The sequence below is a fragment of the Neomonachus schauinslandi genome, chromosome 14, assembly GCF_002201575.2.
Source record: "Neomonachus schauinslandi chromosome 14, ASM220157v2, whole genome shotgun sequence".
NCBI lineage: Eukaryota > Metazoa > Chordata > Mammalia > Carnivora > Phocidae > Neomonachus > Neomonachus schauinslandi.
In genome coordinates this window covers 49,883,464-49,911,363 of record NC_058416.1, presented here as the reverse complement: position 1 = coordinate 49,911,363, position 27,900 = coordinate 49,883,464, and the positions used below count along the sequence as shown (strand labels likewise).

Sequence of the window (27,900 nt, the reverse complement as noted above, 5' to 3'; positions counted from 1 at the left end):
AATCAGAGACTCATAACATCTGACAGTATGGTACTTGAGGTGAGGTGTTCTCTTTAAACGCTGCTGTGCAAGATAAGACTACTTCAGGCACGATGAGAGCTCGCCCCTGTTCGAGAGCCAGGAGCTCCCTTCAAGATAACACCTCAGTGGCCCTGACCCCAGCTAGGCTTCTGGCCAGGGTGTGATTAGGAACTACAAGTTAATAACAGGTGCACCAGGAACAAAGGTGTGGTGTGGGGAGGATATCATCATCCCCTAAGTGTTTGAAAAGTCCTTGTAAGTCTGGTGTGACCTGAGTTCTATAAAGGCAGCAACAAAGAATGGAAACCCTTTACAATACCTGCTCAGGCTCCCAGGCTCATGGAGACTTCCGGGCCCCTCATTCAACCCCTGGGGCTGTCTTGTCAACTCCTTCCTTAATACTACCCCAGGGTCAGAAGATGGGCTGAATTGTACCAATTTGAATTTCACTTCTTCCAACTCCTACTTTGCCTCTAATGAATGTGAAAATATGCAACAAACTGCACCACATGGAGGAGAATTTATGAAAACTCACCTCTGAATAACCAGCCTTCCCTTTGCTGGAGAAGAGAAGGCAGACCCTGCAGAGGCTCAAGCAGGCATGAGGCTGTCACGGTATGGAGACAGCCATGATCATGGCACCCGGGGAGGAGACAGTGAGGGGTTTCAGGGCTAAGACAGTGTCGGGGGTATTGAGGCAGGGCCTGTAGCAGTCAAGGAGGGGAAGCAAGGGCCAGAGGTGGTGGAGAAGCCCATGAGAGTTTTTAAAATGTTTCTGTGGGGGCACCTGGTTGGCTCGGTCAGTTAAGCATCCGACTCTTGAGATTTCAGCTCAGGTCATGATCTCAGGGTGGTGAGATCAAGCCCCAAGTCTGGCTTTGCACTCAGCGGAGAGTCTGCTTGAGATTCTCTTTCTCCCTCTGCCCACCCCCCCACACACACTCGTGCACACTCTCTCTAAAAAAAAATTTTTTTTTTTAATTTCTTTGAAAGAGAGAAAGCATGGGGAGTAGGGAGAGAGGGAGAAGCAGACTCCTCGCTGAGCGGGGGGAGCCCGCCGCAGGGCTCCATCCGTAGACCCTGGGACCATGAGCTGAGCTGAAGGCAGACGCTTAACTGACTGAGCTACACAGGCACCTGTAAAAAATAAATAAATCTTAAAAAAAAAATGTTTCTGTGTGCGTGTGCCTGGGCACAGGTAGACAGATCTTCCACATGACAAGCAAGATTAGAGGGTATAGGCAGAAACCAGAATAAGGCCATTTCTTTACAAAACAATGACCAAACAGCAAGATGGAACATTGGCAGGTTTTAGGTCTGCTCCGAAGCTGAGCCTCACGGTGCCCCCAGGGCCAATGGCCATCTGCCTGCTGGGCCAACAGATGTCCTGTCTGCTCCCTCTGCACCTGTCTGTGGGGAGAGGAAGCTCTACTATACCCTGGCACTCAGGGGGTTGGCTGACAGCCCGAGGAGAGCACCCAGCATGGCAGAGATATTCCTCAGGAGACTCAAAACAGTTGGGAGGGTCGGCAGTGGAGATGGAAGGCAGAAGTTACTAAAAGACAAAGATAAAGCTTGTCTTAGACAAGATTGCCAGGATCTTTTTTTTTTTTTTTTTAAGGCAGTTGAGGGTAGGCGAGCCTCCACTTTCTTCTCAGCCCTAAGTGCAAAAAAGTTCTAGGGTAGACTCACTAAGAAACTCAGCTGGAAGCCTTCCTCCAAGAAGAAACTGGACTGGCCCACATAGGAGGGATTGAGCTGGAACGCTACAGTCTTCACCAGCTGCCCCAAAGTGGCACTTTTCTCCTCTTCCCTGGGCTCTAGCAAGAGCTGGGTGACTTGGGAGGAGAGCACCCGTGTCAGTGCCTGGGACCGGAGAAGCTCACCAGACCCCTTCCCGGGAGCTCCGTCCCCAGCCACGGCCACCCTGGAGCCCCACAGCAGCCTCGGCTTCTGCACCCTAACCACAGCACCACTGTGCCTCTCGTTGCCCACCCAAAGGAACGCAGGATCAAGTTTTAAAGGCAAGAGTAAATTAGGCAGACGTATTATGAGGCCTCAACGACGAAAGGCTAATTTAACTTGACACAGAATAATAAACACTGCTCAAACTAGAGAAGGAGCCAGCGCAGTGAGGTCTGGGTTCCAGGCTTGGCCGTGGCCTTCGTAGCTGCCAGCTACTCAAGCACGCGAGATCTCATGTCCTCGTCTAGCAACAAGTCTTACAGCAGGGCCCACGTCAGTGTGGTGAAAACAGAATGGGATTATGTAGATAAAGCGTTTAGGACAGTGTGTGGCCCATGGGAAGTGCTCAAGAAAGGTCAGCCACTCGTACCGGTATCGGTATCACTGTCTGGTCATAATCGTAACTGTCTTCCCACCAGTCAGTCACTGCAGAATCATACTCCCTGGCACTGAGGTGTTTTACCGTGTCCTGATTGAGATGCCACACACAGTATCTCACTCAGATCCCACACCAGGGTTGTGAAGAAGAAGGACATTCTCCACCATGGCCTGGGGATGGGGTCTGGGCTGCAGGCTCTTAGGGGTCTCTCACCAGTATGTCTCCCCAAAGACTCCTCCCTCTGCCCAGACTCACCGTCACCCTCCTCCTCTGTGCTTCTGGCACCTCCCTGTGCCTGGTCCAGGCTGTAGAAGCATCAGTCAAGTCTCCCAGCTGTCCTTTTACCCTTCTCCTCTAACACACCCGCCCTCACGCACACTTGCACACACACACAGTTGTCTTTATTTTTTCTCATTTCACCACAGATCTGTGAAAACTTCTTTCCTGGCCAGCATCAGACCCTGGACTGGAGATTGGGATCCAGTAGCCCACAGCCCTGTGTCCACATTCACTGAATTATCCTGGAGGGTCCACTGTGAGCCAGCCTCTGTGCTGGCCCAGAGGATCTTTTCTAGAGTGTAGGGGCAGCAATATGCATGAGACATGTTGTTCTCCTACTCATGTTAAAAAAAAAAAAAAAAAAAAAAGTCTGATTTCCAAGACCATGTCACAGTCAGAAAGACAGACATACCAACCCTAAGATGTGGACACAGCAGAGAGGCAGGGCTTCAGGGAGAGCTCAACATTCTCCTCACAGTAGTTGACAAAACAAGTAGCAAAATCAGTAGGAATATGGTAAACACTATCAATTAACTTGACTTAATTGATGTTTATGGACTGTTTCACTCAACTGCTATGAGTACACTCTTTTCAAGTACATTCAGTACATTCACCAAGATAATATGCTGGGCCATCAAACAAGTCTCAATGAATTTAAAAAGAACTGAAATTATATAGAGTATAGCATATATAGTTCTTTGACCAAAACAAAATTAAATTAGAAATCAATAACAAAAAGATATCTGCAAAATTGCCAAATATGTGGAAATTAAAGGATACACATCTAAATAACCCATGGATCAAAGAAGAAATCAGAAAGGAAATCTGCAAATGTTTCAAAGAAAAGGAAAATACAACATATCAAAATTTGTGGGATGCAGCTAAAACAGTGTTTAGACTCCTTTAAAGTGCTTATGTTTGGGGGGGAAAAAAGTTTTTAAGTTGAAAATCCACGATCTCAGCTTCCACCTTGTATGGGTAGAAGAGGAGCAAATTAATCCCAAAACAAGTAGAAGGAAGGAAATAATAATGACCTGAAAGCAATGACATAGAAAACAGACAAATGAAAGAGAGGATTGGTGAAACCAGGAGCACATCACAGCTGAGCCTTCTGCTCCTGATGGAATAGATGCAAGTATGTTTGGCAGAGTCGTCCCTGTTCATGGAGGCTGCCCAGGAGGAGGGGGGAGTCTGTCCCAAGTGGGACGTAGATTCTGCCCACTGGCTCGGCTCAGAGCACAACTGTAAGGCAGCCTTGTGAGGCCTTTCCTGCCCACCCTGCCTGCAGTTGCCCAGCTTAGATCAGCAGAAATGTGATCATCTTCCCGAGGGTTTCCCAAAACACACTTGAAGCTCCTCTGTTCCTCTTGTCCACTTCTTGGTCGCCTGCACAGGACATCATTTGGTGGAAGTATCCTGTCAAGTGATGAGTAACACTCCAATCTCTGCACTGGTTTGCCTCTCTGTCCATGCAGAGCACTCTGTATAATATTACATGTTGGATTTTTTAGACTAGAGAGCCACAGAATGATGGCCACCAGAAGGGAACCTTCAGAGTCATCTAATTTACTAAAAACTCACTCTGGTCTATGCTTCATGTTTCTAGCAGAGTGGTGCTGGCTTCAGCCACCAGCGAGAAATCTATACAGACCCCGGTATCGGGAGAAAATTCTACAGCAAAGTAACACTTCTCACAACGAAGATTTTCCTGTTTTGAGGCCAGACTTGTACCAGCAGAAGTTGCTTGGCCATGAAGCCTCAGTCAATCTTGTGGTTGATGAGAAAGTACTAAGTCGTGAGGTTGGAAGGGGCGATTCCCAAGATTGAGAGTTTATGCTCTGCTGTCATTAGGAGAAACCAAAATCCTCAGTGGGGAGGTTCACACCCACTGGCTGATGTGCTTGTATGTTTCCAGCTGACTGGAGCAGTGAGTCCAAGTGCTTCCCAGGTCCCTCGTGTACTGATTGAGTATGCTGCCCAAGTACATATGTGTGTTGCTACCCAACCACTTCTGTGATACGTCTATTACAATATGGGATTCAGGGATTTGGGGCCCAGGCTTCAGCCATCTTCTTTCCAGAACCTTCTTGTAAAGGAAGTTAAGGCATGATTTAAGCTGAAATTCTTCTCTAAAATATATACACTCTGTTTATCTGATATGTTCTGTTCCGTTGTATTGCAAGCATGCAGACTCAGGGTACTTGCTACAAATCACTCACATGTGATTTTGGCTTTTCCAAAGAGACTGAGTACTTAGGCTGCAAGACGAAGTGCCCCCTGCAGCCTGGCTTCAGGCTCCTCCTCCGCCCACCCATGCCAGCGTCCCCTCAGTCACTCACTCGCAGCCACAGGACTGCATCCTAGTTCTTGTCCCACAGGAAAACCTTGATCACCACATGCAAAGAATTCCAATGGCTTGGAAAAATAATGGTGAATGGTGATAAAGGTTATCTCCTTTCTTATCAGTCAGCTATCTTTTGGTCTAGTCTCTAAATTCCATTTCTCTACTTAAATGGAAGAAAATGCAAGGGAAAAATACTAAGCAGGTCTTCTATCCAAAGTCCTATTTATACAACTTCCCAGTAAACTGAGATAAAGACTATCAAATGTCCCATGATTATACATTCAGGAAGCACAGATCTCAAATTCTGTAAACAAAATTGGAATCGAAGCCCCTCGCAGTGCTGGCAGAAATTAACCAAACGTACATCAGCAGTATCCAACTGCTCAGGCATTGTTGACATTGCCGAAGGCGTCCTACAAGGTGGATGGAAATACACACAGAAAGGCAGCCATGAAAGTAAACTGTTTTCCCCTCCAACCTCATTTCTCTCTGGTGTCACCGTGGCAGTCTGAGATTTTTAATGCACTTGTTTCTTGCTTGTTATGTTAAGTTCCGTGAGGGCTGGAATTCCATCTTCTCTCCACACTGCTGTGTTGCCATCATGTGCCATCATTCCTGGCACATAGTAGGTGCTCTGTGGATATCTGTTGAGTGAATGTGTGAATGAATATTTCTAACACTCCCTCCTAAGTATCATCCCATTTTCACCCTCTTCAGTTGATGGTGTCATCTAAATTATCTGTCACTAGATTTATTTAAGTGAGGTCACTTTTCATTTTTTAAAAATCCCAACATATATTTAGAGTGGGGGAGGCAATTCTACCTCATCTCCTCACCCTTTAACTGTGAATTTCACCCGTCCTTTCCCACTGCCCTCTGCTCGTACTGATACTCCTGTCAAAAAATATAGGGCAATAGGGGCTGTATCCTCTGGTGACCCTAGGACACGCTGTGGCTGACAGGGTAATGAGTCATTTTTGGGAAGAGCCTTCTGCTGCACATGTTTTTTCAGACCCTCCCCGCGAGGCAAGCTTATCTTTTCAGGCAGTAACCACAAGCTTTTATGCAAAAACCTGCTTCTTAGAGAAAATTCAGCTTTCACGTTCTGAGTCCTAGAAGCACATCTAATTTATTGCATAGAAATAGAATCAAGAATAGCAAACTGGCAAAGTGGTGTTTTGAGCTCTGGCATCCAAGTTAAGCCCCAAGTGAACTCATCCTGAAGAAAACTTGTTTTTGAGAATTTCCCTCCCAAAAAAAGGCAGGGAAATGTAGGAGTCATTTTCAGTAAGATTAAATTACTATTTCTTTCTAAAGCAATCAACTCTCTACAACTTAGCCAGACTACCATAACCCAGGGCTGGTGATTGTAAATTCTCATAAACGTGTATCAGCAGTCCCTCATTTTCTCTGCTTGACGCTCTGACTTGTCACAGGCAAGGTATCAAAATGTGCAAGGATCCCTCTGGGTTCTCACTGAGAGTGAGAGAGTGTGTGTATGTGTGTGTATCGTGTCCTCCGAGTGCATATATATTCACACACAAACATTTACACACATGCCCAGAAGTCAGCATTCTAGTAAACACTGGAAAGTTACTCATCTAACTGTGTTGCCAGAAGGATTTACTCCCTCAGCATTGTGATGAAGCAGCTCAGTGAGTTGATTTCATTGTGGCAAAGATAACAGGCCTGCAGGGAGATGCTGCATTACACAGTACTCTGCAAAACAGCTGCTTTTTATTCTGAATAAGAAGTCAATCAGAGAAAGAACAGCTTTTTAAACAGTGCATTTTCATTCCAGGCCAAATGACATGCTGCAGTTTTGTTTTTTACATTTCTCTGCTACTCTTGGGTAAAGAAAACTTTGCAGGACTTGCAAATAACACTCAATTTCTGTTTTATTAAAAGAAATTGGAAAGCTGGACAGCCAGATAACTGGGGTCATGGCCACGGGCCAGGAGAAGACTGTGCCGGGCTGATTTATGCTGGACAGTGGAATGACTTCCAGTGTGAAGACGTCAATAACTTCATTTGCGAAAAGGACAGAGAGACAGGTAAGCAGGAGAGGAGATCTAAGGGTGGGCTGCAGAGCTTATATCCTGTTAAAGTGTGAGATGTGAGGAGCATAAGGGCTCTGAATGCAGGCTCTACAATTGGGTTCTAGTCTTGGTTCTGCCACTTATTGGGGGGGGGAGGTTGTTAACCTCAGGGAACAGTATCCTCTTCATAGGAAATAGTAACAGTATCCTCCTGAGAGCTTAAATAAGTAAGTTAATGAATGTGCCTAAGGTATAGGAAGTAAATATTAGACTGTTTTGGTCATTATCTTGTAATATTGTCAGTTAATAAATTCAGTACCAGTGTTATGTCTTTTTTATAGAGTTCCATATACAGACAATTTAGGTGGCCAACCATTCAATTCCACAGGTATTTATTGAGCATCTAGTATGGGCCAGGTGCTATGCTAGATAATGGAGGGAGATAGTCTATACCCCTGAAAAGCTTAGAAGCCAAAGAGGCTTTGGGATATATCTACTTTTTACTTCAAAAGATCCTAATCTAAAGCTTCACTTAACACATGACCCTTTTCAGAATGGGGCATCTTTGTTTTCTTCATCAGAACTAGATTTAAACATTTATGGTGGGAGGAGGAGGAAATGTGGAGTGAATCCTAATAAGTATGGATTTCTTCTGGAGGTGATGAAATGTTCTAAAATTAGATACTTCTAAATTGTACAAATTTGTGAATATACGGAAAGCCACTGAATTGTATACTTTAGGTGGGTGAATTTTATATGTGAATTATATCTCATAAAACCTTTATAAAAATGGTGGCGGCAAATAAAAAAACCTCAACTACATTTTGCTCAAACTATTGTTGCTAGTAGCTGGGGCACAAATTATCCATACCTCCATTCAACAGACATTTACTGAATACCAGGCACTGGTCCCACGTGCTAGGGGTCTTGAGACCCATAAGGAACTCTCAGCCTGATCAGTTGCAGGGGGCAACTACAAATACCTAAACAAGAAATTACAGCTCCCGATTCAAAATGGCATGTCCCACGGACACACCAAGTCTACAGCTACATATGGAACAATTGCTCTGAAAAAACCTTTAAAACCTGAATAAGCAACTCCGACACATTAGGCAAACAAGGAAAAAAAATCGAAGTGGGTAGGAGAGGCTGGGACACAGTCTTGCCATAAATCCCACCCCCTGGCACAGTGAGCCCCCAGTTAGGAAGGAACTCAAAATCCAGAGCTCCTCTCTGAGGAGTGAAGAGTTTACACCCCACACCAGTGCTGGTGGGCACCCTCTCTCTTCTTTTTCCCAGCCTAGCTAGCCAAGGCTTGTGGGAGCCAGTGCTAACACTCTCCATCTACCTTCCATGCTCTGCCCTGGCATTCTCCTGCAGACCCCCCTCCCCACAACCAGCCCACCCACCCATCTCAGCAAGCATCCCTCCAGAGCGGCTCCTACCCTGCCACACCTGGCAGGCAGCTCTGGCCAGGACAACAGTACTCCAAAGTGACTCCTGCCCTGGGGAGGTGAGGACATAACCCCACACACCACTGTGCCTGCAGTTCCTACAGCTGGGCTTCTTAGCTGGCTGCCCAGGGAACAAGCCTGCCCTTCGGTGGGCCTGCAGTTGTGGAAGAAAGGCTCATTGCAGGCAGCTAGCCTGACTGCTGGTCCCACCCATTAGTGAATTCATAGCAGCTGCTGACAGGCCTCTCAACAGCACAGGGAGAAAACCCTGCCCAGTGCACCCACAGCAGGCAAAGTGGGTCATTGTATCTGGTTGTGCTGAAGGCACTCAGCTCAGCCACAACAGGGGGGCACATGCAGCCCACACAGGGGACACTCCTGGAGCACCTGGTTCGGGGGGGGGGGGATTGCACGATAGCACACCACAGGACCTCTTTTATATAAGGCCACTATTTTCAAGACCAGGAAATGCAGCTGACCTACCTAATACATAGAAACAAACACAGTTTGACAAAATGAGAAGCCAGAGGGAAAAGTCCCAAATAAAAGAACAAGATAAAGTCACAATAAAAGAGCTAAATGAATGGACATAAGCAATATGACTGATAAAGGATTCAAGGTAATGGTCATAAAGGTACTCTCTGCACTTGAGAAAAGAGTGGATGAACTCAGAACTTCAACAAAGAGATAGAAAATATAAAAAGAACCAGTTGGACCAAAAGAATTCGGTAACAAAGAATACACTAGAGGGAATCAATAGGAGATTAGAGGATGTAGAAGAACAGAATAGCAATCTGGAAGACAGGGTAATGGAAAGTGGCCAACCTGAACAGCAAAAATAAGAGTAGGTTGGGCGCCTGGGTGGCTCAGTTGGTTAAAGCGACTGCCTTCGGCTCAGGTCATGATCCCGGAGTCCCGGGATCGAGTCCCGCATCGGGCTCCCTGCTCAGTGGGGAGCCTGCTTCTGCCTCTGACCCTCCCCCCTCTCATGTGCTCTCTCTCTCTCGTTCTGTCTCAAATAAATAAATAAATAAAAATCTTTAAAAAAAAAAAAAAATAAGAGTAGGTTAAAGGGAGCTCTGTGACATCATCAAGGATAACATGCACACTATAGGGATCCCAGAAGAAGAGAGAAAAGGGGAGAACACTTACTTGAAAACTTCCTTAATCTGAGGAAGGAAACAGACATCCAGGTCCAAGAAGCATAAAGAGCCTCTAATAAGATGAACCCAAGGATATCTACAACAAGACCCATAACAGTTAAAAAGTAATGAGAATTTATGGGCCAAATGGGTAATGGGTATTAAGGAGGGCACTCATGATGAGCACTGGGTGTTATATATAAGTGATGAGTCACTAAATTCTACACTTGAAACCAGTTTTACCATATATGTGAACTAACTAGAATTTAAGTAAAAACGTGAAAAAAAATAAAAGCAACAAGAGAAAAGAAAACAGGTATTTGCAAGGGAAACCCCATAAGCCTCATCATTCAGAATTGAAGGAGAGAGAGAGTTTCCCAGATAATCAAAAGCTAAAGGAGTTCATCACCACTAAACCAGCCTTACAAGAAATGTCAAAGGGACTATTTTAAGCTAAAAAAAGGGGGGGGGGAGGTGCTAATTAGTAAGAAGAAAACAGACAAAAGTATAAATCTTACTGGTAATGGTAAATAGTAAATGTGGTGGATTAATCACTTATAAAGCTGGTAGAAGGGTAAAAAACAAAAGTAGTAAAAAGTAACTACAATAATTAAGAATACACAAGATGAAATGTGACATCAAAAACATAAAATGTAGGAAGTAGGAGTCAAAATGTAGAGCTTTAGAATGCAAACTTAAGCCGTTATCAAGTTAAAATAGTTATAAATATAAGTAGTTATATGTAAACTTCATGGTAACAATAAAGCAAAACCTGCAGTTAATACACAAAAGATAAAGAGAAAAGAATCTAAGCATACCACTAAAGGAAGTCATCAAATCACAAAGGAAGAGAGCAAGAGAAGAAGAAAGGAATAAAGAGGAACTATAAAACAACCAAAAAGCATTTTTTTAAATGACAGTAAGTATACACCTACCAACAGTTGCTTTAAATGAATTAAATTCTCCAATCAAAACCAGCTACATGGAGTAGCTGAATGGATAAGAAAACAAGACCCATGTGTATGCTGTCAACAAGAGACTCACTTTAGACAAAGATCCACACAGACTGAAAGTGAAGGAATGGAAAAAGGTATACCAAGCAAACAGAAAACAAAACAAAGATGGGATAGCTATATTTATATCAGACAAAATAGACTTTAAACAAAGACTATATAAGAGACAAAGAAGGGCATTATATAATAATAAAGGGGTCAGTCCAACAAGAGGATATAACATTTGTAAATATTTATGAACCCAATATAGGAGCACCTAAATATATGAAACAAATAGTAGCAGACCTAATAGACAGCAATACAGTAGCAGGGGACTTTATACCCCACTTACATCAATGGCTAGATCATCCAGACAGAAAATCAATGAGGAAACATCAGCCTTAAGCAATTTATTAGACCAGATGGACTTAACAGACATATATACAAAACACTCCATCAAAAATCAACAATACATATTCTCAACTGTACATGAAGCACTCTCCAGGATAGATCATATATTAGGCCACAAGACAAGTTTCAGTAAATTTAAGGAGACTGAAATCCTATTAAACATCTTTTCTGACCACAGTGATATAAAACTAGAAATCAATTACAGGAAGAAAACTGGAAAATTCACCAATATGTGAAGATTAAACAACATGCTACTAAACAACCAATGGATCAAAGAAGAAATCAAAAGAGAGATCAAAAAATTCCTTGAGACAAATGAAAATGGAAATACAACATACCAAAACTTACAGGATGCAGTGAAAGCAGTTCTAAGACAAAGTGCATTGCAATAAATGCCCACCTCCATAAACAAGAAAAACTCAGATAAATAACCTAAGTTTACATCTCAAGGAACTAGAAAATGAAGTCCAAAGTTAGTAGAAGGTAGGAAATAACAAAAAGGAGAGCAGAAAGGAATGCAATGCCGACTAAGAACACAATATAAAAGCTCAATGAAAATAAGAGCTTGTTCTTTAAAAGGATAAACGAAATCGACAAAACTATAGCTAGACTCACCAAGAAAAAGAGAGAGCAGACTCAATTAAGTAAAATCAGAAATGAAAGTAGAGATATTACAACTGATACCACAGAAATACAAAGATCATAGGAGACTACTATGAACAATTATTGACAGCATATTTGACAAGCTAGAAGAAATGGGTAAATTCCTAGAAACATAAACCTACCAAGACTGAATAACAAAGAAAATAGAATATGTGAACAGACAGATTACTAGTAAGGAAATTGAATCAGTAATCAGAAACCTCCCAACAAACAGAAGTCCAGGACCAGAAGGCTTCACTGGGGAATTCTACCAAACATGCAAAGAAGAATTAATACTAACCTTCCCAAACTTTTCCAAAAAATAGAAGAGAAAATGCTTCTAAACTCATTTTACAAAGCCAGCATTATCTTGATACGAAAACCAGACAGGTATGCTACAAGAAAATTACAGGCCAACATCCCTGATGAACACAGATGTAAAAATCCTCAACAAAATGTTAGCAAACTGAATTCAACAATATATTAAAAGGGTTATACGCCATAAGCAAGTGGGATTTATTTCAAGGAGGCAGGGATGGTTCAATATCCACATATCAATCAATGGGATACATTAACAAAATGAAGGATAAAAATAGTATCTCAATAGATGTAGAAAAGCATTTGATGAAATTCAACCTCCATTTATAATAACTCTCAACAAAGTGGATATAGAGGCCTCAACATAATAAAAGTTGTATGTGACAAGCCCACAGCTAACATCATACTCAGTGGTGAAAAGCTGAAAGCTTTTTGTCTAAGACCAGAAACAAGACAAGGATGTGCCCATGCTTGCCACTTTTGTTCAATGTGGTATTAGAAGTCCTCGCCAGAGAAATTGGGGTGGGGGGGTGGGAATAAAGTCATCCAAATTAGAAAGGAAGAAGTAAAAGTGTCACTATTTGCAAATGACATGAATTTATATAGAGAAAATCCTAAGGACTGCACACACACACACACACACACACACACCTGTTAGAACTAGTAAATGAATTCAGTAAAGTTGCAGGATACAAAACCAGCATACCAAAATCTGTTACATTTCTATTCACTAATAATGAATGCTAAGAAAAATTGAGAAAACATCTCCACTTACAATGGCATCAAAGAGAATACCTAGGAATAAATTAACCAAGGAGGTGAAAGACCTATACACTGAAAACTTACGAGACATTGATGAAAGAAATTGAAGATGACATAAATAAATGGAAAAATATTCCATGCTCATGGATTGGAAGGATATTGTTAAAATGTCCATACTAGCCAAAGCAATTCAGTCCTGTCCCTATCAAAATTCCATAGGGATTTTTCACAGAAATAGAACAATCCTAAAATTTGTATGGAACCACAAAAGACCCCAAAGAGCCAAAGCCATCTTGAGAAAGAATAAAAAAGCTAGAATCATTTTGCTCTGTGATTTCAAACTATATTACAAAGGCATAGTAATGAAAACAGTATGGTATTGGCATTAAAACAGACGTAGATCAGTGGAACAGAACAGAAAAATAAGCCCATACATATATGGTCAATTAACTGACAAAGGAGCCAAGAATGTATAACAGCAAAAGAATAGTATCTTCAATGAATAGTGTTAGGCAGACTAGAGCCGTTTGCAAAATAATGAAGTGCACACCATACACAGAAATTAAAGTGGATTAAAGACTTAATTTAAGACCTGAAACCATAAAATCCCTAGAAGAAAACATAGGCAGTGAGGTCCTGGACATCAGTCTTGATGATGATTTTTTAAATCTGACACCAAAAGCAAAGGCAACAAAGGCAAAAATAAACAAATGGGACTACATCAGACGAAAAAGCTCCTACACAGCAAAGGAAACCATCCAAAAAATGAAAAGGCAACCCAAGCCTCCACTGACACATGAATAGATAAAGAAGATGTTATAGGTATACAATGGAATACTGTTCAGTCATAAAAAGAATGAAATCTTGCCATTTGCAATATCATGGATCTCCGGAGCTAGAGAGTATTATGCTAAGACAAAATCAGTAAGAGAAAGACAAATACCATATGATTACACTCATGTGGAATTTAAGAAACAAAACAAATTAACAACTAGAAAGAGAGAAAGGCAAACCAAGGAATGGACTCTTAACTATAGAGAACAAACTGATGATTACCAGAAAGGAGGTAGGTTGGGGGAATGGGTGAAATAGGAGATGGGGGTTAAGGAGTGCACTTGTCATGATGAGCACCAGGAATTGCTGAATCACTATATTGTACACCTGAAACTAATATAACACTGTATGTTAACTAACTGGAATTAAAATGAAAACTTTAAGAAGCTATCATAAGAAAAAAAATTATTTTTCTAACTATGTGTGATCACAGATGTTAACTAAATTACTGTGGTGATCATTTCACAATGTATACAAATATCAAATCATATTGTACACCGGAAACTAATATAATGTTGTATGTCAGTTATGCCTCAATTTTTAAAAAAGAAAGAAATTACAGTAGAGGGTGAGAAGTGACCCAGACTTGTCATTTGTTTGCCCTGTTTGGCCATTTGGGATTTGAGTTGAGCCCAGAATAGGCATCTTCAAAAAGAAATTTACCTTTTAGTTAATCTGAATATGACCTTATAGGCATTTCTTTGAAAAAATAATTGATGTATTTTGGAATCTTTCCTATAAAAATACATGTTCCTTTTTTTTGAATTGTACATTAATGGTATTCTTTAAGAAAAACTAACACCCATTATTTTTCCTCTCTTTTAGTACTATCATCTGCATTATAATGGACTGTGATGTAATAAACGTGAGCAAATTTCCGGATGGTTCTCAAAGACAAAGGATACTTCTTTCTGATTGTATCACCTTCTCTCCAGATTGGAAAAAAAGCACTGAAAACCAATTCCTGAAAAAATTGACAGCTGGTTATCTTTACCATCCTCCTTTACTCAAGGACTTCAGAACTAAAATGTTCCCCCAGTATGATATATTGATTTTCAGTATGCAAATGGACTGAATCACATAGAATTTTCTCAGCCAGTAACTGCACAGTTATGCAAATCACATCTTCCAAAGTATGGATTGCTCCAATCAGAAAAAAGGCTATCATTGGTTGTTGAGCTCTAAGAAGAACTTAAACTGTACTGTGTAAACAGTACCTTCCATTTCTGAAATCCCAAATGTAAGAAAAATATGCAGACGTACAGATATATAGGCCAACTTTTAGTAATAATATGAGATATACTTAAAGAGCTTTTTAAAACTTTGTATTTTTGTACAAAATATTTGCCTTTTTACAATTTTTTCCTTTTCTTCTTTTTTTTTTTTTTTTGTCATTTTACCAATATAATACATGGAGCCAAAGAAAACAATAATGGTACTAATAAAACTCCTAGGGTTTCTTGTCAGATTTAATTCTACCCAATGGCAAAGAATTTTTTTCAGTTGTGGATTTTAAAAAATGATTAAATATATGTGTGTATATATATATATTTTTAATGTAGCATTTCCTCAGAGGAGTCAATCACTTGAAATGTCTACAAACATCCTTGCAGATTTTGCCAGGGTAGGTCAAGCCTGAGCATATACACCGCTCAGTCCTGTGGGCTGTGTACTGAGCCCATCACCAGCCAACATTCTTGCTGTGTGCCTGGCCAGGCCCAGAGGAAGTGGTCAACTCAGGACGTGCTTCTACTTCATTTTGGTGGAGTTAGGGGTGGCGGAAAGGTATCTGTTGGAAAAGACAGAGCACCTAGAAAGCCTTGTTTTGTGGCTGCAGTATGAATGTGCGTGGTATCAGACCCGTAGCAGAGCTGCTAGTGACTGTATGTAAGTAAGTATGGCATCTTATCAACCAAGGGCAGAGATGCTAGAAAGACGGGGAAAGCTATATGCTACCTGGAAAGTTTGTGTTTTCTTAAGTCACGTTCCAAAAAGCATAACTCCAAGGCACATGCATGATGAAATGTAAGAGTCAACTTTTGGCCACTGCACTGAACTATTGCAAAGAACCTTTCCTCTGAGCCCATCCTCCTTCTACTCCTTGACTTGCCGTTGAAAAGTCTAACATGAAATGTGCTGAAAATAGGCATTAGATATAATTGATGCTCAAAGGTAAGATTTCCATCCAACAGAATCCCTCTCCTCCCCTTCCAGGGATCTCCCCAGGCAGTGCTGCTACGTATCCCAAATAAAATGATAAAAGAATAAAGACAGAGTTTGACTTTCACACCTGCAGCTGTGTGGACTATGTTGTCTTACCCCTGGTCACCATTCATGCCATCTCCCATCTCTGCAGCCCAAAATGGCCATCTGCTCAGCACCTTTATGCCCTGCTGCCCTGTCCATGTGGCCTGGTCAGGTTGGCAGGACCCACCGGCATCTGGGCCCTGTGACACAAGGCAAAGGCTGGACTCCAGTACTTATTTAGGCTCAAGACCTTTCAGAGACGAGACCCAGTCCCTTAAGACCTCTCAGAGACGAAACCCAATCCTCTTTTTTATCCTTTTCCTGTTTAAGTGTCAATTAAGATTCGTGCCCGGAAGCAACTTAAAGTTAAGTGTCTGACACCCCATGAGAAGGAACTATGCTAGCTCCCACAGCTGGTTGTTCCTCTCCTAGCCTTCAACTTACAGTGCTGTCATTGTCGGGCACTATGCGGAGTGCTTGAGTCAGACAATTTCATGTCATCCTCCTAGCAGCCCTCTGAAGCAGGCTTTGCAACCCTCCCCACTGACAGAAAAGGGGAGGGTCTCAAAGAGGGGACATCATTTCCTGGGTCACACCATCACCAAGGAGTGAGACAGGATTCAGACTTGAGCTCTGAAAATGTTCTAAATGTTCTTTAGGAACCAGGGTCCTTCTTAATAACACCCTGAATAAAATCAGATGAGTATCGCACATTATAAGATGCCTCATGTGCTTCTCTGTACATTTAGCTATTTATACACCAGCCTTCTGTTCACCTACTCACAACTGATGCTCTTTTGGGAGGAGAGATTTAATGAACTATGATGAGGTCTTCAGGCACCTGATTTGCTACATGCTGAAGAAGAAGGAAATGTTTTTCTTCCTAAATGGCTCTTGAAAGGATGAATGCACAACCAGGAAGAAAAAAACCCTTTCTTCTCCTCCTCTATTATCAATATTCATCAGCTTGCCCACCACCATTCCAGTTTGTAGGAGTTAAAATTTTAGCTAAAGCAGACAACAAATGGTAATAGCCACTCCCGTTTTAAAAACCAGATGTTTAAGGAAGTAGGAAGCTATATAAATCAGGTAACAATGCCAAACATGTCTTTTGTGCCTCAGATGACAAAGCTGGTCTCTTCTTGAGAAAGTAAGCATATTGGGGTGCCAGGGTAGCTCAGTCGTTAAGCATCTGCCTTCAGCTCAGGTCATGATCCCAGGGTCCTGGGATTGAGCCCCACATCGGGCTCCCTGCTCTGCGGGAAGCCTGCTTCTCCCTCTCCCACTCCCCCTGCTTGTGTTCCCTCTCTCGCTGTGTCTCTCTCTGTCAAATAAATAATAAAATCTTTAAAAAAAAGAAAAGAAAAAGTAAGCATATTAACTCATTCGTGACTCAGAGAAGTCCCACAAGAATAATAATAGTTTAAATTTGTTCAGCATTTTCACATGCATTATCTCCTCTAATCTTCATGCAAGCCTATTGTCCCTCTTCATTTTTTTGAAGATTTTATTTATTTATTTGAGAGAGAGAGAGTACGTACAAGTGGGGTCAGGTGGATAGGGAGAGAGAGAATCTCAAGCAGGCACCCCACTGAACGTGGAGCGCAACAGGGGGCTCGATCTCACGACCCTAAGATCATGACCTGTACTGAAATCAAGAGTCCGAGTTTTAACCAACTGAGCCACTCAGGAGCCCCTTGTCCCTACTTTAGAAATAAGGGAACGGGGGCTACTTGGAAGATTTGCTGTTGCCAACATTGTTGTCACAGTTGCCTTCAAAAATGCAAATCTGATCAGGTTCCTCAATCTTAATTCAAAATCTAAGTCCATCCTACCCCACATCCCCGGCCTAACATCTTCCGAAGGAAGGATCGCAGGGTCCCACCCACACCTCCAGCCTTCCCTCCAGCTGCAACTCCACCCTCCCTCCACATGCACCAAAACAGCCTTTCAAGCCACCTGCACTCACCCAACCCCAGGCTCTTTCTCATCCCCATATTCTACCTGGACTCCTTCCTTGTCTTTTATACCTAGAAAGAGCTTTCTTTAAGATTCAGCCCAAGTATCACTTCTTGTCTGATTCCTTTCCCAACAAATGCATCTTGAAAGTAGAGCTGATTCCTCTTTCCATGCCAAACACTATGCACAAGAGCTCTGGATGAAACAAAACTCCTTCACTGTGTTAGATGATCTACAGATTAGTTGCAAGACCTAAAAATGACTGAACTGAGAAGAGAGGAAAGTAAATGTGGCCAGTCAGTTACAAAATCAAAAGCACTGAAGAGTGGGAGAATCCAAGCAGGAGAAATGAAGGAATTCATGTTACTAATAATCGCTTATTATACATCCAGTATATTGGATGTAAGTATATTATACGTATTATTCCATCAGCATGAATGGAAAATAGACTGAAAAGAATCAGATGATAAAACAGATTCATTCTATTCCTAAAGTATGGCCCTGAGTCTGGGAAGAGCTTTTGAAACTTAAATGGCAGTATGATCAAGTATCTCTTTTCTAGCTGTTATACTCAACAATTTTACAAGTACAGGTAGACTTTCCAGTGTTTTTGAGGTGTTTCTCTGTATAATAGTTCCATTTTCCTAGGAAGAATCCCTTAATGGCATGGTGTCATATTTATTTTATAAATCACAAAGCAGATGTTGAAAAGATTTTGCTTCACCTATTCATCCTTTTTCCTCCCCTCCTAGATATTCTTGTTCAAATAAGTACATAGCATGCTCAGTTGGGCAAAAGTCCAGAGAAAAGCAGGCTTAAGCAAACCAACTTTAGGGCACCTGGGTGGCTCAGTCAGTTAAGCGTCTGCCTTCGGCTCAGGTCATGATCTTGGGGTCCTGGGATCGAGCCCCGCATCGGGCTCCCTGCTCCGTGGGGATCCTGCTTCTTCCTCTCTTTCTGCCCCTCCCTCCCACTCATGCACACACTCTCTCTCAGATAAACAAGTAAAATCTTTTTAAAAAGAATGGGCATAACCAAAGGGTCTTGATTGAGTCTTCTTGGCCAGTTACGGACAACTGTCCTTTGGCCAGTCTTCTAAACTACAGAGTTTGCTGTATTCTTTACATGTCACTCATTGCCATGACCCACCAAATCACGGAAACTGCAGGGAGTTATAAGCGTCTTAAAATCAATTCCTATGCCATGGAACAGGAGCCACGCCAGGAAGACTTGCTGACAAGCACAAAGTGCTGGGTATAAAGTGGCTGTAACAGCACCTACTACAGGTTAAGAAATTGACGTGACTATATCCAACCCCTATGCGAGAAAATGAAAGATCAGACGAATTAAATAATTTCCCAAGAACTGGGCTTTGAACCCATGGCCACCTAGCTTCCACCCCTCCATGCTGTCTCTTATACTCCCAACCGTGACCTTCCTGAGAGCCTAGGCTTTTCACATTATATTTTGTTCTTTGTCACAAGAAATCTCAAGCCACCAAGATTACCTCTCTCTTTCTAACAGAACTGGAGAGATAATGTAGGAATCCTGATTTGTACACTTCAGATAAAAGTACTACACCAATCCCTCCAATATTGATGAGCAAAGAGGCTTAAGTCGACTTGGCACCAAATGCCATGGATGTCCAAAAAGGTTAGCTTGAAGAAACCACCCTAGATTCTAGAGTAGCTGGACCTCTCACAGAGTTTTCTGATATAATTAGTGCCAAATGAAGAGAGATGGGCTTTGGAGCCAAATGCGCCCAGGTTGGAATCCTGCTTTCTACTTCCTGGTTGTGACACAATACTCAAAAAAGCAGCAAATAACTCTCTCACCTCATTTCCCTCCTTTGCCCACCAGGCCCTCTGCTCACATACAGAACAAGCATTGGTCCAGAACTGGTTCAAAACTGGCATTACCTGTCCTGGTATCATCAGGGAAACTGCATTGACAATTAGCTCACTGATAATGCAGCCTCTCAAAAGACTAGACGGGGGTGACATAGCAAAAAAAACTAAAATTGTGAGATCTCTTCTCCCTTACACCAGTAATACTGAAAAAAACTGTTGCCTCTTTCTGTTATCCCTTCCACTGGGTATCAGAATAGAGGTTCCTATGAATTTGTGTTAATTACAGATCTGGCTGCTGAAATAAAGACCCAAAATAATGGCAGCCTAAAAAAGCTGGAGGCTTCTTTCCCTCGCACCTAACCCTCTGCACATGAGCAGCCCAGGGAGCCGCCCTCCTGTTGTCTTCCTGCTCTGCAATCCTGAAGCCATCCCCTTGAAGCAGGGCCAGGAGGGCTCAGTGCCATACCCACATTCCAGGAAGCAGGCTTGGGGGAGAGTGAGGAAAGAAGTTAATCCCTTTAAGGTCAGAAACTGCATCTGTCACTCCCACTCACATCTCTTTAGCCAAAACTTCCTCAAACAGCCTCATTTAACTGCAAGGGACGCTGGGAAATATAGTCTCTAGCTGTGAAATACAGTCACATGTCAAGCTAAAAATTCTATTGTGATAAAAGGGAGAATGGATAAGGGTGGGGGGGTTGCTATAAATAGTAGTTGTACCACCCAAAGCTGCTCACACTAATTCCCCTCCTGTGCAATCTGTTTTCACCTTACCCTCTTAGGGAGACTTGGGTGGGCTGAATTACTGGCTCCAATTCTTCTACCTCCCTGTATCCATCCACCCCTTTACCACGCAACCTGGCAATTTCCCCCTCTCTGAGAGGAGGGGCCCTTGACTTTGGGCTCAGCCATATGACTTGCTTTGGCCATTACTGGTGGGTATGACATGACCAAAGGCTTGAGAAGTGCTAAGGTGACTGTTTGCCATCACCTTGAGGAGGGCCTCCCCTGGGTAGCTGCTGCCCCTGCAGCCTGAGCTGTAGAAGGAACACACATGGAGCAAAACGGCCCCAACTAAGACATACCTGCAGCAAGAAGCAAAGCCACCTCAACCTTCAGAGCCTGCAGCAGAGCCACCCGGCCAACACACAGACCCTTGAAATGTATATGCCATTGAGATTTAGGGGTTGTTTATTACACAGCATTTCTGGAGCAGCAAGAGCTAACTGTTAACGGGTCCTTGGGTTCTAACCCACTTACTCTATATATGGCTATTTTCTGTTTGTCCCTCCAGATCCCTTCTCCACCATTCTCTGGACTTTGGGAGGTAAATCTTTACAGGTTTCCTTGGTTTCTGGTTTCCAGTTGGTTTGGCCAATGAAATGGCAGGAGAGAAAGAGCGAAGTGGGCCGTTTATTTCCCTGACCTCCTCGCTGACCTTCTCCCTGCATCTCTCTACTGAAGGCCACATCTCCTGTTAGGTGGGTCCAGGAGTGGTAACTTCCTCTGGCCCCCATAATGGTTCGCAGATACACTAGCTTCAAGATTCCACACTATCCTTTATTGTTTTCCCTAAACCTGCTGCAGCTTTGTCAATTACCCATTTATTACACTCTCCTCAATTACCCAGCTTGACTGTGCCATCTTTTCCATGTTGGACCCCGAATGATAACCTTTCTGCCTCCACCCCATCTCCACCTCTGTGCCTCTACCCTGCCAAGTAGTGTGTCCCCCACCTCCTCTTCATGGGTCCAAACATGACTCCCATTTCAAGGCATGCCCCCTCTTTCAAAACACTTCCTCCAAAATCTCCAGCTCCCAGTGACCTCTCCCTTCCCTTATTTCTCCAAGATCAACTACCCAAACTACGTTGTCAATACTTTGCTTTATACCAAAGCACAGCAGTCTGTAAGCTGTGCTCTGGGGAGCCAAGGGATCTTGTGAAGGTGCCACAGTAATTGGGAGGAGGGTATTTGCAGAGCAAATGGAGCTCCAGATCACTTTTCAGAGGGCTATGTATTTATCTCATATATGAGGTTTCATTTGAGGTTCATTGTTTAAAAAAAGTTTGAAAACTTCGATGCAGTACACCTAATCTTTAATATTTTATGCATTAAGTCATATCTGCCCAAAAGGAATAAAATCAATTTAAATACCTCCAAAATCAAGGAATTTGTGTTCTCCCTTTGCTATAGGGGCAGATGGATGATGGACAGATGGAAGGATGGAAGCATAGATGGATGCATGGATGGACAGATGCATAGATGGGCAGATACATAGATGGGTAGATGAATGACATGGATGAATGGATGAATGGATACATGCATCCATGGATAGAGAGATAGATGGGTGGAGGCATGTATGAGAAGGCTCTGGTCCCATCATAAGCAGTTTCTTCACAGGTTCTACCCACTTGCTCATGATCTATAGGAACATGTCTTTTTGCTCCTACACAAATCCCCCTGGAAGTATCTCTCCTGAAACTTCAAACTCCAAAAGGTCAACTAAAGGGGAGCTGAAGGTCACAAGGGATGTGGGCACTAAGCAGCCCCAGATTGCACTGACTGAGATCTGAGGGGAAAGTGATACAAGAGGAGTGGCACAGAAGTGTGAAGCTATGGGAACTCCTGCTCAAACTTATGAAAAGCAAGAGTCCCCAGTGGACTAGCAAACATGTCCTTAAAAATCTATAATTCTGGGGGTGCCTGGGTGGTTTGGTTGGTTAAGCATCCAACTCTTGATTTCAGTGCAGGTCACGATCTCAGGGTTGTGGGATTGAGACCCACACTGGGCTCCTCGCGCTCTCCTTCTGCCCCTCCCTGCTATTCACTCTCTTTCTTAAAAAAATAAAAAAAAATCTGTAACTCTGCCCCCCAAATATTTCCCAGCTCCAACCATGTTTCCCAGCTCTATCATGATGTTCATAGATAGTAAAAGAATAAAGTAATCATTTTTTCTCTTGCTTAATCAGCATATACAACGGTCATATGTGTTATAACATATTACCTTGTTTTTGACAGTGACAATTACTTATTTCTAAAGAACTATTTGCTATGCCTCCATTTGAGCAATACCATGTGAAAAGAAGCTGGTTTTTTTCTCCAAAGGTATAGTTTGAGACCCATTTCATATAATAGTCTGGATTTCAGGTCCTATAAGATGCCCCTTAATAGACACTCTGCAAAGCAATGATCATTTTCTACTAGAACTTCACCTATTTCAACCTTATATCTACAGCTTCACAGAGTTGAAATGTACCAAGAGTCCTGAATCAACAGGCACAAGGAATAGTGACCAGCACCTTCATACAGACCCTGACATTTCTCAAAAAAGAAAAACAAAAAGCCTAGAAAAATCAGATGATGGATGGATGGATGGATAGGAAGATGGCTAGCTACATACATACATACATACATACATACATACATACATACATACATACATAGAATGGAAGGGAGAGAGAAAAAGAAGAGATTGAGGGTTGGCTAGGAGAAAGCTGTTAGTTTTTAACCGAGTCCATTTGAAAGAGTCCTTTCAGTGGAAAAAGCACTGCCCTCCAAGTCCACTGAGGTCCTCCACTCGCTCCCCATGCCTGAGTTTTAGATTATGACAGATAAGGAGAAGCTGGCTCTACTGCACTTACCTTGCTGAGGGCATGAAAAAAATCATCTGCCTCAAATCATTTTTGCTTACTTTTCAACTCCATAGCTATAATGTTTGGAAGTTACAGACCCCCCAGAAATTGCCTCTTTCTGTTTTTCTCACAGGCAACAAGATCACATGCATTGCATTTTCCAGTCTACAGTAAGAATTGGTGCCTTGGTCAACCGGCCCTGGCATTTGGGATTGCTGCTTTCCTCCTCCTATGGGGACAATTGTCCTCCCTCTGTAATTCAGCTTACTGACTTGTACTCTCAAACGACAGGTCCGTAGGGAGACCAGAGCAGGAGAAGCCAGGAACCCAGCATGTTATCCAAATACAGGTAGAAAATGAACCTCCCCAGGAGCAGATGTGGGGGGGGCCAGCTGGTCCCAGCAACATAAAAGCCCCACGGGAAGGCACTTGGCACCAATGAAAAGCAGGCAAGGTTGATCTTCTGCTGTCACCTCTACTGTGTATGAATGAAACTTTCTGGTCCAGCACCTTTGCGATTTCTGAGAAATAATCTTATATTTAGTACTAGAGATTATGTAAGAAAAGACCACTTCTCATAATAAAATAAATCAGTCCTTGGAGATTAGTAGGATAGTCTCAGACCCCATAGCCTGATATGTCCGTAAGCTTCACATTCTCCTAGGGCCCCCACTGGTCCCTGCTATCATCACAGCAGGAAGGGGAGTGTTGCCCTTTGACATGCATACCCGAGTATGGACCAAATCCCTTCCCTTCATTCTCGAGGTTAGAGGCTCTGACGAAGTCTGTGCACTAGAGGCTAGAGCACAATAAGAGGTAAACAGCCACAAAGAGCAACCAATTGCTAGACAACCAGAGCTCACTGTCCCCAGAAGAGTCCAGGGCAAAGAGATCTCCCCTGGACTCCTCCCTTTCTAGCTCCAGCTTGCCTCCAGGCATCACCTTTAAAACCTCCCATCCGGGCGCCTGGGAGGCTCAGTTGGTTAAGCGACTGCCTTCGGCTCAGGTCATGATCCCAGGGTCCTGGGATCGAGTCCCACATCGGGCTCCCGGCTCAGCGTGGAGCCTGCTTCTCCCTCTGACCCTCTCCTCTCTCATGCTGTTTCTCTCTCGCTCGCTCTCTAATAAATAAATAAATAAAATCTTTAAAAAATAAATAAATAAATAAATAAATAAAAATAAAACCTCCCATCCAAGAGTACCTCGAAGGCATCCGGCCCCCCCTGAAGTGCCCTTTCCCTACTTACACAGACCCATCATCCACCCTGAGGGACACTTCTCTCAGGTTGTTAACACAAAGGCAGACCTCAGCCTTCAGGCAAGATTCCAATCTCTCTCTACAGGGGTCTGCACCAGAATAACGAAGCCCCAATAAACCCCCACAAGCCATTAATACAAGAAAGGGAGGAAGGGGTAAGGAGGGAGGAAGGGGTAAGGAGGGAAAAGGCAAACTTTGGTAAAAAGGCTGGGAAGGGGACACTTCACCCAAAGAAGCATGTCTCCAAAGGTGGACTCAGTTGTGGGGAAGAATCTAGGGATAGGGAATAAAAAGGTGGGGAGTAACAATTATTCATGGACCTTGATTTTTTTTATCTTTACAGGTGTTACCTTTATGGAGCAGTTATAGATTTACAGAGAAATGGATCAGAAAGTACAGCAAGTACCCCCTCTCCCTGCCTGTTCCCCCCCCCACATCTTGCACTGGTGTGGTACCTCTGTTACAGATGATGAACCAATACGGATACAATATTATTAACTAAGGGCCATAGTTTATATTAAGGTTCACTCTTTGTGTTATACACTTGTCAAAATCCATAGAATGTGCAATGACAGTTGTCCATCATCACTGAATCATACAGAAGTTTCACTGCCCTAAAAATCTCCTGTGCTTTACCTATAAGTGAACCAGGCTTGATGAGCAAAATATCAGAACAGGAGATCTGACAAAGACTTTTGCTAAAACCTGTGAATGTATACTGAAAAGAAAAAAAAAGAGCATTAAAAGATTCCCCCACTGCCCCCCCCAAATCATATTTGATAATTTGAATTCCCTTTTCACTGGGGAGACTGGCATCACGCAAACCATGAACTCTCAAGGGAAGCTCAGGCCCGCACAGTTGCTCCATGGCCCCTCCCTACACTTAAAGCCAGCCCTGGGAGGGTCCGCTAGCATATCACGTGTGTCTCGGAGGGGCTGGCAGGGAAGAGAAGAGGCCCCAACATAGTTCTTGGGAGCAGAGAAGCGAAGGAAGCCACCAGCTTATTTCTCCTCTCCCAAGGTCAGACAACCCGCCAAAAGATCACCAGCAAACAAAGATTTTTCACAGTATGTATCATCACATGGTGGTTTTCTTTGAGGATCTGCCTTTACCAAGGGAAGGCTGAATAAGAAACCAAGCTGGTGGAAATAGAACAGAGTAGAAGGAGCGGTTGAAAGCTAGGGAGGGAAGAGATATTAAGTGCCCCCTCTTTTTTTTTTTTTTTTTTTTGCCTTTGAGCTACAAAATCAAGCCCTACTGTAATACTTTCCAAAGCTTTCAGATCAATCGCTTACTCTATGTGTATGTAGATCACCTGACAATTTCTTAAATCAGACATGTTCATATCACACCTTTGCAAATGGAGGATAAACGGAAACCTGATACACACTAGTGTGTTTATGAATACACTACACGCACACACACACACAAGCCCAGCTGAGCAATCCCATCCCTGACCACAACGGCATCTGAACTTGCTTGGACACCAATCACCCCTCAGCAAGCATTCCTTCCACACTCATCTTCACTCACTACGGTACTCCCTGCATTGGCTGTTAGAAATGTATCCTGTGTGTCTCAGCCTTCAGTCCCTCCCTTCATCCGCTAGGGCAGCCATGACAAAGTACCACTGGGTGGCGTAAACAGCAGAAATCGAATTTTGTCACAGTTCTGGAGGCTGGATGGAGCTGTTGACAGGTTTCTCCTGAGGCCTCTCTCCTTGGCTTGTGGATGGCCATCCTCTTGTGGTGAGCTCATGTGATCTTTCCTGTGTGTGTGTGTGCATCCTCACCTCCTTTTCTTAGAAGGACACTTGTCAATTAGGGTCCACCTTAATGACCTCATTGTACCTTAATTAACTCTATCTCCTATTACAGTCACCCTCTGAGGTATTAGGGGTTAGGAGTTCAATATATGAATTCTGGGGGACACAATCCAGCCCGTAACACTCCCCATGCCTCCTTCACTCTTAGTAAATAACTGTTTGCCCCATTTATTAAAAATGTCGAGGCCAATCAAAGTGTACTCGTTAAACTTCATGCCCATTTTTTAAATTGCCTTTATAGATTTCACCCATCCCCCTGCCCACCACCCCTCTGGCAACCATGAGTTTGTTCTCTGTAGTTAAGTGTCTTTTTGTCTTTTTTTCTTTTTTTTTGTTTCTTAAATTCCACATATGAGTGAAGCTACATGGTATTTGTCTTTCTCTGACTTATTTCACTTAGAATTATACCCTCTATGCCCATCCATGTTGTTGCAAATGGCAAGATCTCATTCTTTTTTATGACTGAGCAATATTCCACTGTATGTATGTATGTATGTATGCACCACATCTTTATCCATTCGTCTATTGATGGACACTTGGGTTGCTTCCATAATTTGACCATTGCAAATAGTGCTGCAATAAACATAAGGTTGCATGTATCTTTTTGAATTAGTGTCTTCATTTTCTTTGGGTAAACACCCAGTAGTAGAATTACATGGATCATATGGTAATTCTATGTTTAATTTTTTGAGGAACCTCCATACTGTCTTCCACAGTGTCTGTACCAACTTATATTCCCATCAACAGTGTATGAGGGTTCCTTTTTCTTTACATCCTTGCCAACACTTGTTATTTCTCGTGTCTTCGATTCTAGCCGTTCTGACTGGTGTAAGGTAATATCTTGTGGTTTTGACTTGCATTTCCCTGATGATTAGTGATGTTGAGTATCTTTTCATGTGTCTGTTGGCCATCTGTGGGTCTTCTTTGGAAAAATGTCTATTCAGGTTCTCTGCCCATTTTTAATCAAATTATTTGGGGTTTTTTGGGTGTTGAGGTGTATAAATTCTTTACATATTTTAGATATGAATCCCTTATCAGATATATCATTTGCAAATATTTTCTCCTATTCACTAGGTTGACTTTTTGTTGTGTTGCTTGTTTCCTTTGCTGTGCAAAAACTTTTTACTTTGGTGTAGTCCCCATAGTTTATTTTTTCTTTTATTTCCCTTGCCTGAGGAGACATATCTAGAAAAATATTTCTACAGCCAATGTCAAACATTATTGCCTATGTTTTCTTTTAGGAATTTTATGGTTTCAGGTAATTTCCTCCTGCCCATTTTAATATCTCTCTGTACCTTCCGCTTTTCATTCCTTCTTTGTTGAGGAAGAAGTCCCTCTCCACACCTGTTTCCAGAACCAACTCACTGTACCACTGGGATGCGCATCACACACCACTCAAGAAACCCTTCTCTTGTATCTTCAGCTTCTCCTCTGGTACTTGTTCCTTCCCCTTCTCTCCGTCTATCTCATATCCCCCCACCCTCCGATTTTTTTAAGGAAAGGAAAAATATAAAAAGTGACTCTTTCTTAAACTGCTACCCTCA

General features: G+C 42.7%; 1 protein-coding gene across 1 annotated transcript in view; it reads left to right on the top strand.

Moving 5' to 3' along the window:
- The window catches only part of COLEC12 (collectin subfamily member 12), a 188,057-nt gene extending 172,114 nt beyond the window's left edge, over positions 1–15,943 (top strand). The window contains exons 9-10 of the mRNA XM_044920915.1: positions 6,897–7,042; positions 14,408–15,943. Coding sequence (XP_044776850.1) covers positions 6,897–7,042; positions 14,408–14,427 — 166 coding nt within the window. The 3' untranslated portion in view covers positions 14,428–15,943. The remainder of the gene's footprint in view (positions 1–6,896; positions 7,043–14,407) is intronic.
- Positions 15,944–27,900: the final 11,957 nt, after the last annotated feature.